General features: G+C 41.3%; 1 protein-coding gene across 1 annotated transcript; it reads right to left on the bottom strand.

Moving 5' to 3' along the window:
• Positions 1 to 9,275: 9,275 nt before the first annotated feature.
• On the bottom strand, positions 9,276 to 13,199 carry LOC110528281 (beta-crystallin B3-like). The gene is made up of 6 exons (XM_090241576.1): positions 13,059 to 13,199; positions 12,057 to 12,138; positions 11,084 to 11,202; positions 10,685 to 10,817; positions 9,737 to 9,879; positions 9,276 to 9,583 (listed from the first exon to the last, which is right to left on the bottom strand). Exons 2-6 carry the CDS (start codon positions 12,129 to 12,131, stop codon positions 9,355 to 9,357), a joined length of 699 nt encoding a protein of 232 aa, XP_090097702.1. The 5' UTR covers positions 12,132 to 12,138; positions 13,059 to 13,199; the 3' UTR covers positions 9,276 to 9,354.
• Between the last annotated feature and the right edge of the window lie 1,965 nt (positions 13,200 to 15,164).

Below are 15,164 nucleotides of genomic sequence, written 5' to 3'. Positions count from 1 at the left end.
TCAGTAAAGTCTTTGAAATTGCTACATGTTGCATTTATATTTTTGTTCAGTATAGTAGTTTCTTGAGTGTACTTTAAAAAAGGCTGAGATTTACTTCAAAGTGCATTCATCCTATTGCTTACAGCCTTACACCTATCAAGTTCTTTCACATTTTCACAAGTGTCTAGTGAGCAATGTTGGGGAAGCTACTCTGAAACTATAGTTTACCAAGCTACCAATTACTTTACACTGGAATAAGTTATACTACGCTAAAGCTACCCACAAGAAAAAGTATAGTTTACTTAACTAAAGTTACTTTGAAAAGGTAGTTCACAACATCCAAACTACTTAGGATAATTTTTCACTATCTAAATTTGAAATATCATAGACTACAAATTGCAGGTCAGGTCAGTCTGGAGTTAGAAGTTATCAGAATGTGTAATTTAGTCTATTTAACACAAAACATATGCTTCAATTGAGAATTAGGAGTGGGTATGGTTTTTTCTGGACAGGACAGGGCCTTACTATACTGGCCCAATAAGCACATGTCCTAGAGATATCCCTTGTTGGGACAGTGATTAGGGCATTCGTCATTGGTGCCTCGGTTCCGGACCCGCTAGGGGAATCACTGTACTCTCACATACTGTACTTAGCAAAATATGTTGTAATTATTTGGCAACAGTTACAACACACCTATCTGAACAAATTAAAATGACTTTCCCATTGAAATATGGAAACCTGTAGGATTTCCCCTTGTGCACAAATTATGACCACATTTTCACTACCTAATATATTATCAGTATTTATTTATTCTATATAGCTGAGCATCTTAAAGGGAACTATCGTCTTTTTAAAATCTACACCACATATACAATGTAGAACAAACGTGTCATTGACAAACTAATTAGATGGGTGTGTCATAACTGTTACAAAATAATGATATTAACAAATATTGCTAAGAATGTGAGAATAGGGCGACTAACCTTGCGGGTCTCGAACCCAGAACACCAGCACCATTGTTGAGCGCCCTAACGACAGTCCTATTAAGGGATATTTTTAGGGCATATGCTTATTGGGCCAGTATAGTTAGACCCTGTCCAGAAGAATCCCTAACCAAGGGATGGGAAACTCCAGTACTCAGCCCCAGATGTTTTTGGTCCAGCCCTGAACCTTTTGATGTTTTTTATTTAACATTTTTAAATACATTAATACATTTCAGTCTGATGTGAGTTTCCATAACCACACCTCACTTTCGCTATGTAGTATTTAAAACAAATGTTTTAGGGACACATTTTTATGACCAAAATGAACAATATAATATAATGCGCTAGGCTGTACCGGGCACTGCAAGAAGCCCCTGGAGACGTGGAGCCTGCTGTGATTGGTCGAGATTTCACTACGCAGTCGACCGCTCACATCCCTTTGAATCCCACCCCTACAGCACCGGTTAGACGTCAATATCATCACTCAACAAAATGCCTGTCACTCAGTCAGAGTCTGCAGCATTGCATAAAGCAAATATGGATATTCAGAACTTCTTCCGAAAGAGGCAAAAAAAGCAAGCAGTTTGAGCAAGAGGAGGCAGGTGGAGAGGGCAGAACATACAGAAAGTCAAAGTGCAGCAGAGTTAGCCACAGGTTTGTGAAGGGTTGCTAGTCTCCCTCAGCATAAGGGTTGGCTAATGCTAATGAGCTAGCATTAGTGTTCAGCATCCGTAAGCTATTGGGTGTCAGTCAGAGTTATTTAAAAATACAACTTGATATTCTAACTTGAGGTGGTAGAACTGATGAAATAAAATGAATCAACAAGGTCTTATAACCTATTCCATTTTACAGGTAAACATGATTGACTCATGTTTGTCTCATGCGTGACTTTGTAAAAATAAATAAATACTGGTCATTAAATCTGTGAAATTATTTAATTTAGTTTTTTGTATAATTCTTTCTATTCACTTAGCTACTTGTTCTATTGTTGTTACATTGTCGAGAGGTTAACCTGCAATTAAGCATTTCATTGCACTGTGTACTCAAGTATACAGTGGGGCAAAATAGTATTTAGTCAGCCACCAATTGTGCAAGTTCTCCCACTTAAGAAGATGAGAGAGGCCTGTAATTTTCATCATAGGTACACTTCAACTATGACAGACAAAATGAGAGAAAAAAAATCAGAAAATCACATTGTAGGATTTGTAATGAATTTATTTGCAAATTATGGTGGAAAATAAGTATTTGGTCACCTACAAACAAGCAAGATTTCTGGCTCTCACAGACCTGTAACTTCTTCTTTAAGAGGCTCCTCTGTCCTCCACTCGTTACCTGTATTAATGGCACCTGTTTGAACTTGTTATCAGTATAAAAGACACCTGTCCACAACCTCAAACAGTCACACTCCAAACTCCACTATGGCCAAGACCAAAGAGCTGTCAAAGGACACCAGAAACAAAATTGTAGACCTGCACCAGGCTGGGAAGACTGAATCTGCAATAGGTAAGCAGCTTGGTTTGAAGAAATCAACTGTGGGAGCAATTATTAGGAAATGGAAGACATACAAGACCACTGATAATCTCCCTCGATCTGGGGCTCCACGCAAGATCTCACCCCGTGGGGTCAAAATGATCACAAGAACGGTGAACAAAAATCCCAGAACCACACGGGGGGACCTAGTGAATGACCTGCAGAGAGCTGGGACCAAAGTAACAAAGCCTACCATCAGCAAGGGCATTGAAGATGAAACGTGGCTGGGTCTTTCAGCATGACAATGATCCCAAACACACCGCCCGGGCAACGAAGGAGTGGCTTCGTAAGAAGCATTTCAAGGTCCTGGAGTGGCCTAGCCAGTCTCCAGATCTCAACCCCATAGAAAATCTTTGGAGGGAGTTGAAAGTCCGTGTTGCCCAGCAACAGCCCCAAAACATTACTGCTCTAGAGGAGATTTACATGGAGGAATGGGCCAAAATACCAGCAACAGTGTGTGAAAACCTTGTGAAGACTTACAGAAAACGTTTGACCTCTGTCATTGCCAACAAAGGGTATATAACAAAGTATTGAGATAAACTTCCACCATAATTCCACCATAATTTGCAAATAAATTCATTAAAAATCCTACAATGTGATTTTCTGGATTTTTTTCTCCTAATTTTGTCTGTCATAGTTGAAGTGTACCTATGATGAAAAGTACAGGCCTCTCATCTTTTTAAGTGGGAGAACTTGCACAAATACTTTTTTGCCCCACTGTATATGACAAATAAACAAACTTTATCTTAGAAGGGAAGGGGGAGGGCAGCCAGAAAGAGAGTGGAACATATGGCCAGCTTTGTGGTTAGATTGTATCTGAACTAAACGTTGAAAATACAGGTAACTGCCAAAATAAAGGAAACACCAACATAGTGTCTAAATAGGGTATTGGGTCACGTGCCGCCAGAACAGCTTCAAAGTGCCTTGACATAGATTCTACAAGTGTCTGGAACTCTATTGTAGGGACGTGGCACCATTCTTTCATGAGATATTCCGTAATTTGGTTGTTGATGGTGGTGGAAAACACTGTCTCAGGTGCCGCTCCAGAATCTACCTTAAGTGTTCAATTGGGTGGAGATATGGTGACTGAAACACGCACACCCTTTAAACCCCCTATGCTCCTTTGAAACCCCTCTTTCTTGCACTTTCTTATAGCCATGGTAGCCAAAATAATGGGCACCTGGGCATTTTTATGCATGACCCTTAGCATGATGGGATGTTAATTGCTTAATTAACTCAGAAACCACACCTGTGTGGAAGCACCTCTTTTAATATACTTTGTATCCCTCATCTACTCAAGTGTTTCCATTATTGTCAGTTACCTGTACATAGGCCCTTAAATTGTGTCCTCAAATGTTATGTCATCTAAAAATCACACATTAGCTGGTAGAACTGACAAAATTAAATGAATTAGAAGCTAGGTTTCCAAAAATCCCAAATTGTTTGCATAGTCAACTTACACACACAGCTCTGACACACACATTTATCCCACCAAATATGCCACCAGGGGTCTTTTTATAGTCCTCACATCCAGAACAAATTCAAGAAAATGTACTGTATTATATAGAGACCTTATTGCATGGAACTTCCTTCCATCTCATATTGCTCAAATAATCAGCAACCCTGGTTTCAAAAAACAGATAAAGCAACACCTCGCGGTACAACGCCTCTCCCTTATTTGATCTAGATAGTTTGTGTGAATGCATTAATATGTAGGCTACGTGTGCCTTTTTAAAAATGTATGTAGTTCTGTCCTTGAGCTGTTCTTGTCTAATGATGTTCTGTATTATGTTTCATGTTTTGTGTGGACCCCAGGAAGAGTATCTGCTGCTTTTGCAACAGCTAATGGGGATCCTAATAAAATAGCAAAATACCATTGGCAACAGATTTTCATGCAAATATTCTAAAATCAGCATAAAAACAATATGCACATTTTCCCAGCAGAGGTGTTTCCATCAAATTGACTTGTTGTGGATAAAATGCTGTGGGTGATGATGTAGTGCACATTAAAATAATTTGCGGTTAAATTCCCATGTTCCGAATAGCAAAAATACAAGTTAAATGGGTTTTTATCGCATTTTCAACTCTACTGATGGTTTTCTAACAAAAAAAATGGTGTGTTTATATAGTGAATGTACCAACTCTGGTATTGGCATGTGCTCTCTAGCCAACAGCTTGCAGATACAGTGCTGGTATAGGCTAAATTATGAGGTTATTATGGACAAAAGAGCAAAATCATTTTAATTTATCCAATGGCATCCAAGCATGGATCATCATGTCAACAGAATGACATCCTCAATATTCATTGGAAAGTAGCATCAAACGCATCAAGCCCATAACTTATTTAATCTGTAGTTTAATGAACTGCATGCTTTCCCGAGTCTTAGTGGGAGGACCACGAACCATGTCATTGAGTGACTCCAAGTTTACTTCATTATGATGGATATTATATCAATATTTGAACATAAAATCATTTCCAGCACTTTTTCTCACATAATACATTTTACTGACACAAAGTTTCCACCTTGTCTAGCGTATTTTGATTTGTCGACCTTTGGAAACTTTACTGACAAATTTGCTGTTACCATCAGCCCTGTCAGAACATTTGTACTTTTCTCGCATAAAAAGGTTGGATGAAACCTGGTTAATGTGGTCTTATTCCATTTTACAGGTCAAATGTTTTGGCTCCTGTCTCTTTATATTCTTATAGACTAGCTTCTTATCTGTCATATTTGGAGTTATGTTGCTCTGTTATGTGGACACTTGAATTTTTCTTTACAGTTACCAGTTGCCCTGGTCGTGTCAGTACAGCAACTTTAAAAAGCAACTGTCCCTAAAAAAAGAAAACAGCCTATGTGGCATTGCTATGAGTCATAAGCATTTATTCTACTGTCAAAATGTACCATAAGGTGTAAAAAATATATTTTTGTGGTCATAAGCTCAGTATCATCCAAAACTGAGTTTTGTGAGACTTGTGGACTAGACTGCATCACAATGTAAATTAAGGTTGGGTTTGTTTCAATTCTGACCACAGCTGGCAGCACACAAGTTTTCATCAATTCGAAGTGCAGCTGCAAGCTACCCGATCATAATGCATGTGGTAAATTTGGCTTGACTTTGGATATCCCTATAGGACTCGTTAGGGACCATCTGTAAATTATACAATGTAGATGGGACAATACGTTAAAATTCCAATAGCTCCCAATTTCAATCTTCAAAACAACTATAAACTGTAGAAATTCATACACAAACAGTGAAAGCATTTAATGTTTAAAATATTGTTTCATTTACATTACAGTGGGGAGAACAAGTATTTAATACACTGCCGGTTTTGCAGGTTTTCCTACTTACAAAGCATGTAGAGGTCTGTAATTTTTATCATAGGTACGCTTCAACTGTGATCTCTCACAGAATCTAAAACAAAAATCCAGAAAATCACATTGTATGATTTTTAAGTAATTAATTTGCATTTTATTGCATGACATAAGTATTTGATCACCTACCAACCTGTAAGAATTCCGGCTCTCACAGACCTGTTAGTTTTTATTTAAGAAGCCCTCCTGTTCTCCTGTTTGAGCTTGTTACCTGTATAAAAGACACCTGTCCACACACTCAAACAAACAGACTCCAACCTCTCCACAATGGCCAAGACCAGGGAGCTGTGTAAGGACATCAGGGGTGAAATTGTAGACCTGCACAAGGCTGGGATGGGCTACAGGACAATAGGCAAGCAGCATGTAGAGAGACACACCAGACAAGATACAGAGACAGCAACAGAATGATAGGTGATGGAGAGAGACACACCAGACAAGATACAGAGACAGCAACAGAATGATAGGTGATGGAGAGAGACACACCAGACAAGATACAGAAACAGCAACAGAAGAATAGAATATGATGGAGACACCAGATGAGACACAGAGACAGCAACAGAAGAATAGGATATGATGGAGAGAGACACCAAAAGAACAGAACAGGCCATAACAGAAGAGGATAGACAAATGAGATAGTAACAAGAACCTGAGATGGCAACATACAAAACACAGACAGCAACAGACAAGACACAGAAAGTGACAGAAGAGGGCAGATGGACAGAGAGGGTTTGAGCACACAGTAGACTATCACTTCAAGCTGCTCTATAGTCTAGTTATATTTACACAAATTATAACAGGTGACATAGAGACAGTTAAAAAGTTTAAAAAAAAAAAGGTTTACAAAGAATTTGCAGGTGAGGTGAAAAAGCCTTACTTCTACACTTTTTACAATCAGGACATGGAGGATAGACAAGAGACCTCAACATAGAAGACTAAGCGACAGCAACAGAAGAGGACAGACAAGAGAGACCACAACAGACAACACAGAGAAAGCAATGGAGAGAGGCAGATGGGTGAGCACACAGTAGACTGTCACTTAAAGCTGCTCTATGGATTCCAATTATTGCATAATTGTGTGTATGAGAGAGAGAGAGAGAGAGAGAGAGAGAGAGAGAGAGAGAGAGAGAGAGAGAGAGAGAGAGAGAGAGAGAGAGAGAGAGAGAGAGAGAGAGAGAGAGAGAGAGAGAGAGAGAGAGAGAGAGAGAGAGAGAGAGAGAGAGAGAGAGAGAGAGAGAGAGAGAGAGAGAGAGAGAGATAGAGAGATAGATAGATAGATAGATAGATAGATAGATAGATAGATAGATAGAGAAAATAAATAAATAAATATCCGGGTACTGTTAAGCCGTGTTCTCATTGGCAGTTTGAAGTGACTCAAATCCTATGTATTTGCAGATCCAATTCAAATTGGTTATTTTTCCTGCAGTCTGAACAGACCAAAAACACATGGAATCTGATATTTAAAGCGACATTTCATACCACCTTTGTACAAATCTGACTCCTGGGCATGTGACTTGTGTCTAAATGGTCAAATCTGATTTATTTGCCCTCAAGTGGTTTTTAGACTGTGATTTGGCATATCTCGTTGCTTGCTAGCTACACTGTTGATAGTTTAACAAGAACATGTGGGAGCTAACTAGCTTGTTAATTGTTTAGTGAATGTGCTAGAAAGCTAAATGGCTACCTAGCTAGCTAGTTGACTGCTCTGGCTAGCAAAAAAATGATTTGTTTTGGAAGTTGGATCATCTTATCCTTTGAGGCTTTAAAAGTGTTCTTACAGCATGATTTTCCATGAACATTCAAAGAAACTGGGAAACGTCCATGACAGGCATTGTTGTCCCCTTAGCTTTCTACATAACTTCTGAGTGATAGGAAGCACGAGCGCCGCCACCAATCAGCCTATACCACTGCGCACACACCCATCATTACTATGACAACTAGCGTAGCCATGTCAGCAAATGACTGCTGTCTGTACACACACATCCAATTTGGTCACTTGTAACTTGCTGTTTGGACAGTCAGTAGACCAAAACGGATTTGAAAAACAAAACTGATTTGAGCATTAAGGCCTGCAGTGTGAACAACCTTTAGATTCTTTAATCAGTTTGTCTCATTGGACATGTCAGCGTCTATGTTTTATGTTGTTGAGTGGTCTAGAGGTTTTTGGCAATACACTGTAGATGTATGTGTTCCAGGGTAGAGAGACCCACAGTTGCTACTGTAATTGACTACTGTCAGTGTCTGCTGTGGCAGGTAGGAAAGTGCAAGTTACCTGATAAAGAGCTAATATCTCAATGTTCATCTCAAAGTGCACCAAACTTATGAATTTAGCTGTTGAAATTCCTTTGCCTCCAGACCCCCTACCACTCTGGGCCCCGAGGACTCTAGCAAAGATTATGGATATACTGACAAGATACATGCCTCTCCGATCTAACAATGGGAGTCGTTGTCCACAAAGCGGCATGGCTGGCTGTCTAGCTCCCACCTATCCTTTCTTTGGATTGGTGGATACATCTCATTATTGTAATCCTTTTTTGAATATTCAATGAGGGTTGTTGGAGAGAGACGCTATGCTACCAGCCTCATGCCATGAATATGCATAGCCATCTCGAGACAACTCCGATATAAATATTTTTTTCTCAAAGTTGCTGGGATGTCACATGTCCTACTTATGTCAGTACACTTTTAACAACTTAAGCATTACACAAAACATATATTAGATTAAATAAACCTCAAGTAGAAAATAAGCCATTCATTTTTTTTGTTGACCAAATTCAACACTCATTGTCCTCCATACAAGAATTCCTAGTTCCTAGCTTGGTTGGGCGAAACTAAAAAAAAGGCTACCTGATGGATGGAGACAGAATTTCCGCCGAGTTTGGTCTCTTCCTCTCTGACTGTAGTTGCCCATCCCTGCCCTAACCCCTCCTCACAATGGAATGTCTCGTAGTCTACCTGAAGTTTGTTGGGTGAAAGTGTATACTTTTTTAAATGGTGATAAACATGATTGTTTTAATTAGTCTTTGACCTCTCCTCGACACTCTTCTCAACTTCCCATGCAGATTGATGTCTTCTGGTTCCATATTACCATCTGCTGGTCAGTGTTTTACCCTACATCCATTCTAATAATGGGGCTACAGTATATTGTAATAAAGTACTTTAAACCAAATAATATTTCTGCTATTGTATGGCGATGGCACACTAAATAATACCATTCTAACAACATCAGAGAAGTTTTCAGAGCATCTCAATAAGAGGGCCTGTTAGACAAAAACAACGCACTCTCATCCAGTTGGATCAAACCAAATCAGGGTCAAAGCCTTTATTATTTCTACTCCAGACACATAGGTAAGTCCGTGATGGTCACTTCACTTCCGAGTTCGTCGTTTCTTGGTGGCCCTCTGTGATGAGGAGAGACTCAGTGGAGCCCTGGATGGTTGGGGGGCCCGGGTTTGGCTTCTTAGGGAGCCTGGGGCCACAGCCACTGTCTTTCAGCTGGTGCCAGCGGTGGGTGGGGGTGTGGGGTTGGGTGCAGGAGTGGGGGCAGGGGGCGGGGCAGGGGCGGTGAAGCAGCCCCTTTTGTGCCATTGCATGTCACGCACTCGTCGGACGGACTGGATCTGAGGCGCCGTGGCTCCCCAGTCGTTCCAGTGCTTGTAGTCTCCAAGCTCAAAGACATACTGGCGACCCCTGTAGCCTGGGAACATGTAGCCCACCCACCTAGGGAGGATAGCGGAAAAGGAACATACAGTCATAATCACATTTATGGAACACAAAAAAGCACACTTGCATGATAGATAACCTTGCAGTAACCTAGCTGTATAGAGATACTGTATTCCTGACCTCAATTATATGTAGAGGTGTTGAACTTACGTTCCATTCAGAGCCTTTACACTGGCCACACAGTCCTGGAAGCCATGGACCCACAGGCTGGGGATGTCGTCGTCCACAATCTCCATCTTCCTCCCTGTGTAACCTGGTTTGTCAAACAGGTGGAGCTTGTGATCTGCACTGTCCTGGAGAAACACAGATGAGAACAGGTTGTGGTTATGCTTTGTTTTCCACACTGCTATTTAGTTGGTGTTTAGTTTGAAAGATGGTAGCTACTGGAGATTGAACCAAACTTGCAAGCTTATTATGCAAGATTATAAAAGTCCTTCAACATTACCATCCACCAGTAGGTAAAGGTCAGTTCTGGGAGACTTTAGGCCAAACTGGGAGAGTTGACAACCCTAGACAGAATAATGTTTTGGTCTATACCCTTCAGCTTGACTAGTCTCAGATATCGCCAACCTTGGAGCAATATAAGCCTATAGGCAACAGGTCTGGAGAGGATGTTGTCTTTGTTGGCTTTTGTCTGACATTTCAAAAAAGTATAACTTTTTATTTTTAGATTTTTACAAACAACTCTCCCAATAAATCACACGTGTCGGTAGGCAGGGCTAAACATGTGCCTCTGCCTGGGGCCTCCAAATCACTCCACCCGTGCCTCTGTCCCAACTGATGTCCAACTTGTACAGACATTTTAGCTGGAGCATTGATACATTGCCAGACGCAAACCGTCTGTTTAGAGAGACTATATATAGCTTGACAGTCTCATCTTATGACAGCTGGATGCCTGTCCACTGTGGGTTGCTAAGGTCAGTAGGCTAACATCCTTATACACTGTATGTAGATTATGTGTAAATTATTTGGTCTATATTCTCTCTGTATATTCTGTTTATTGTACAGCGTTTCACCAGGTCAAATTCCTGAAACATGTAAATACTTTGTGAATAAAGTTGATTCTGATTGTAATTATAATTCCAGGGACATACTGACCACTTGGAGTGGCCTGAAGGACAGCAGGTAGTTGTTAGTCTGGCTGTTGGTCCAGGTGCTCCAACGAGGATACTCGCCCTTCTCCAGGACAAACTGCTCCCCGCCAAATGCCTGGCACTCAAACGCCACCCAGCTGAGAACACAAATTGTTTGTACATAAATGGTAGTTGTGAGATAATAAATGAAAGGTAATTGGTAAAAACTGTAAATGTGATCGAAATGTATATACTGTATGTATTTCAATAGGAATGTAATTAATTGTCTAGAGACTGAGGTTGAATTAAATAAGGGCAGTCAGTGCCATAAGAGGCTGGGAGTAGTGGAGAGACAGGTAAACATTAAGTGGCTACTAATGAGGCATCATGGGTAATGTAAGAAATCAAAATCATTGACACTTACGGTCCAGATTCCACAATGACAGATCCCACCTTCTCACATTCCTTCTCAATCACATCCTTACACTCTGCAGACAGCTCCACCTTCTTGCCACGGAAATTCTCGAACTCAAACACCACCACCTGCAAGACAAGCCAGGGAGAGGTCAGTGTTAAGTAAGTAATAATACATAGTGTAAAATAAGATAAACAATCAACAATCAAGCCCTTTTTACAACAATACCTTTTTTTTTGTTGAATTTTTACCCCTTTTTCTCCCCAATTTCATGGTATCCAATTGTTTACTATCTTGTCTCATCACTACAACTCCCGTACGAGGCAAAGGTTGAAAGTCTTGTGTCCTCCGATACACAACCCAACCAAGCCGCACTGCTTCTTAACACAGCGCGCATCCAACCCGGAAGTCAGCCGCACCAATGTGTCAGAGGAAACACTGTGCACCTGGCAACCTTGGTTAGCGCGCACTGCGCCCGGTCCGCCACGGGAGTCGCTGGTGCGCGATGAGACAAGGATATCCCTACCGGCCAACCCCTCCCTAACCCGGACGACGCTGGGCTAATTGTGTGTCACCCTACGGACCTCCCGGTCGGAGCAGGTTACGACAGAGCCTGAGTGCGAACCCAGAGTCTCTGATGGCACAGCTGGCGCTGCAGTACAGCACCCTTAACCACTGCGCCACCCGGGAGGCCCTACAACAACAATTGTATCATTAGCACAAACTGCATAGGCCTACAAGTTGCACAGTTCTAATTTAACAATGTACTGTATAGTGAGGTGTAATTGTTCTGTACTTGCTTATTTCATTGTAAATACATGGTATCAGTGACCCTTCATAAAAGTGGGACCCTGGGAACACTAGGATATAACAATATTTTTTTAAAGTCCAGTGACCTTGTAGCTCTGGGGTGAAGTTTCCCCAAAGTTGCAGTTCTAGGATTAGCTTCTGCCTAACACCCACCTGTTCACCCTACACCCACCTTATAGGTGGCTCCTGCCCCTCCTTGGCTCTTCCCAGCTGCTAGCTGCTCCGGTGCACCCTGCTGCTCTGACATTTTACCTCTACATTCCAAAACATTCCCAAACACAGTCAGTCACTTAACACAATGGCAACAGGGACTATAACAGGGACTATAACAGCTAAGTCCGAGGTGGTCTGTGCCGTAGTCACTTTAGGTCTGGCCAATAAGATCAGCAAGCCTCTGGTGTTGTCCAGTACCACATTTGGCATTCGAGTGCAATCAAATACTGTAATTTTTGCGTGCACGAATACTCCAATAATGTATTGTCATTTTGGAGTCACTTTCATTGTAAATAACTATAGAATCTGTTTCTAAACACTTCAGGATCATCCATAATCATGGTAGCATCCACATTCATGTTGAAGCGTTAAGAAAGATATTCTATTCTAATTTCAATAAAAGTGACTCCAAAATGACACAATACATTATTTACCATTAATTTCATCTGAAACACAACCAAAACAAACAGAAAATGTATCCAACAAATGTTTATTCACATTTATTGCGTGCTATGAATATTGGACCAGATTTTTCCCTTTTTACTACTTTATTACACATAAGTAAATTTGTCCCAATACTTTTGGTGGCCCTAAAATGGTGGAGACTATTCACAAAAAGTGCTGTAATTTCTAAACGGTTCACCCTATATGGATGAAAATACCCTACAATTAAAGCTGACGGTCTGAAATTTAGCCTCATTGTATAATTTATATTTCCAAAGTGCTGGAGTACAGAGCCAAACTCCCAAAATTTGTCACTGTCCCAATTCTTTTGGAGCTCACTATATTACATATTCTTTTCCACTATCGCATTTGATACATTCACACATATTCAATTCCAGGTAAAACAACAGTGCACACAGGGTTATGGAGAGCAATAAATAGGGATAATTGAAAACAGCAAGAGTTGTTGGCAGCACAAGACGACAGACAGAGAGGAAAGAGAGAGATCTGTTTTTACCTGGATGGCTTGTGCTTCACTGCACCACGTACGAGGCACACTCTCTTCGTTTTTCCTTGTTCTTTCTTTTCTTTTATTTATTTCTCTGTTTCTCACTCTGTATGAGGGCGTGTGAGTGTAGAGGCCTGGCGAGCAGGCACTAGGGGCCAGGGGGGGTATTTATGGTTTATAAATGGCACACTGCAGCAAAAAAAAACAGGAATGGGGATGCTGTTGATGCAGCAAGTCTGTCGCTTGCATTGTGTCCATCACACTGCCCCTCAATAGGGCTGCCACCCGGGCCGACCACGCTCATGCTGCCACCCTGCCAGTGGCCCGATGGTGGGCACACACAGACAGCGAGCCAAGAGGATTGAGAGAGATCAACCCCACTCAGCACTATTGGCCACACCTAGCTGCCCATATGTCTGTCTGTCCAGCTTTCCATCCGTCTGCCTGTCCACTACCCCGCCATCTCTCCCTCTCTTTCTCCTGTCTATTGTTCTATTTACTCCCCTGCATCTTCTCCCACGTTCACTCTCCCGTAGTGCATTTCCTTTACTTCTCTCCTTTCATCCTTTTCATCACCCTCTCTTATTTTCAGCCATTGCTTAATCCTTTAAGTTTCTTTCCTCCTCCTTGTTTGACCTCTTACCCTTTTTCTCTCCTTGCATCTCTCTCTATTCACCTCTTTCTCTAATCTGTGTGTGACACTGTTTACCTACTCTTAACACCACCCTGTCCTATGCACTAGGTGTCAGTACATGGTTCAGTTCTATATTAGCAGGATCCAAGTCAAACATTGGTCTTTGCCATGCAAACAGCAATGCAAACAACATGCAAATCTTCTTACACACCTCCCTTGATGCACTGGACATTTTTACAAGCTCACTTTCCAGGGGGAATCTGGAGAAGCCCTTCCTTGCAATACAGTAATGATGTTGTCTATTGACACCTGGTGCATTCAACCAACATGCTCCTATCACACGCTTTGCACACAACCAATGTAGACCGGTAGGTGTAGGTGTCAGAAACATTCTATGGTGCCACTCAAAATAATGTTTCTTACTGTATATGGGCCAACCGTATTTGTATCTCTGAGTGTGTGTATTTTTGTGTGTTTTCTATTATTCCAGTGAATTTAATAAACATAGCATTAAAGAAACAAACAATTCTGTAGAACATTTTTGAGAGAATTGACATCTTTGAGACAGGGTTAGTGATCCTTTGACACAGGGTTAGTGATCCTTTGAGACAGGGTTAGTGATCCTTTGACACAGGGATAGTGATCCTTTGAGACAGGGTTAGTGATCCTTTGACACAGGGATAGTGATCCTTTGAGACAGGGTTAGTGATCCTTTGACACAGGGTTATGATCCTTTGACACAGGGTTAGTGATCCTTTGCGACGGGGTTAGTGATCCTTTGCTACGGGGTTAGTGATCCTTTGCTACGGGGTTAGTGATCCTTTGCGACGGGGATAGTGATCCTTTGAGACGGGGATAGTGATCCTTTGCGACGGGGTTAGTGATCCTTTGCGACGGGGATAGTGATCCTTTGAGACAGGGTTAGTGATCCTTTGCGACGGGGATAGTGGTCCTTTGAGACAGGGATAGTGATCCTTTGCGACGGGGATAGTGATCCTTTGCGACGGGGATAGTGATCCTTTGAGACAGGGTTAGTGATCCTTTGAGACAGGGTTAGTGATCCTTTGAGACGGGGATAGTGATCCTTTGCGACGGGGATAGTGATCCTTTGAGACAGGGTTAGTGATCCTTTGAGACAGGGTTAGTGATCCTTTGAGACGGGGATAGTGATCCTTTGCTAGTGCATAACATTCTGAGAACTATATGTTTCTTAGAGCTTGGTAAGAGCGTGGTTGTCCTATGGTTATTTTTGCATACAACCTTCCCACAACTTTGGTATTTCATTTCTTTAACAGAACGTGTCCTAAAAGTTCAAACATGGTTACATTTCATCAACATTTTTTAAATGTTCTTGGAGCGTTCTCCAACTGGTTTCACATTGAGAATGTTCTCAAATAGTTCCGAGAACGTTAAGAAACAATGTTCTTCAGGGGAATTTCAGTACTTCAGCAAAACGTTTCATACAGGTTTCCTCATGGTTC

The sequence above is a fragment of the Oncorhynchus mykiss genome, chromosome 7, assembly GCF_057628025.1.
Source record: "Oncorhynchus mykiss isolate SJ-2025 chromosome 7, ASM5762802v1, whole genome shotgun sequence".
Classification (NCBI taxonomy): Eukaryota; Metazoa; Chordata; class Actinopteri; order Salmoniformes; family Salmonidae; genus Oncorhynchus; species Oncorhynchus mykiss.
This window is presented reverse-complemented; position numbering and strand designations above follow the sequence as displayed.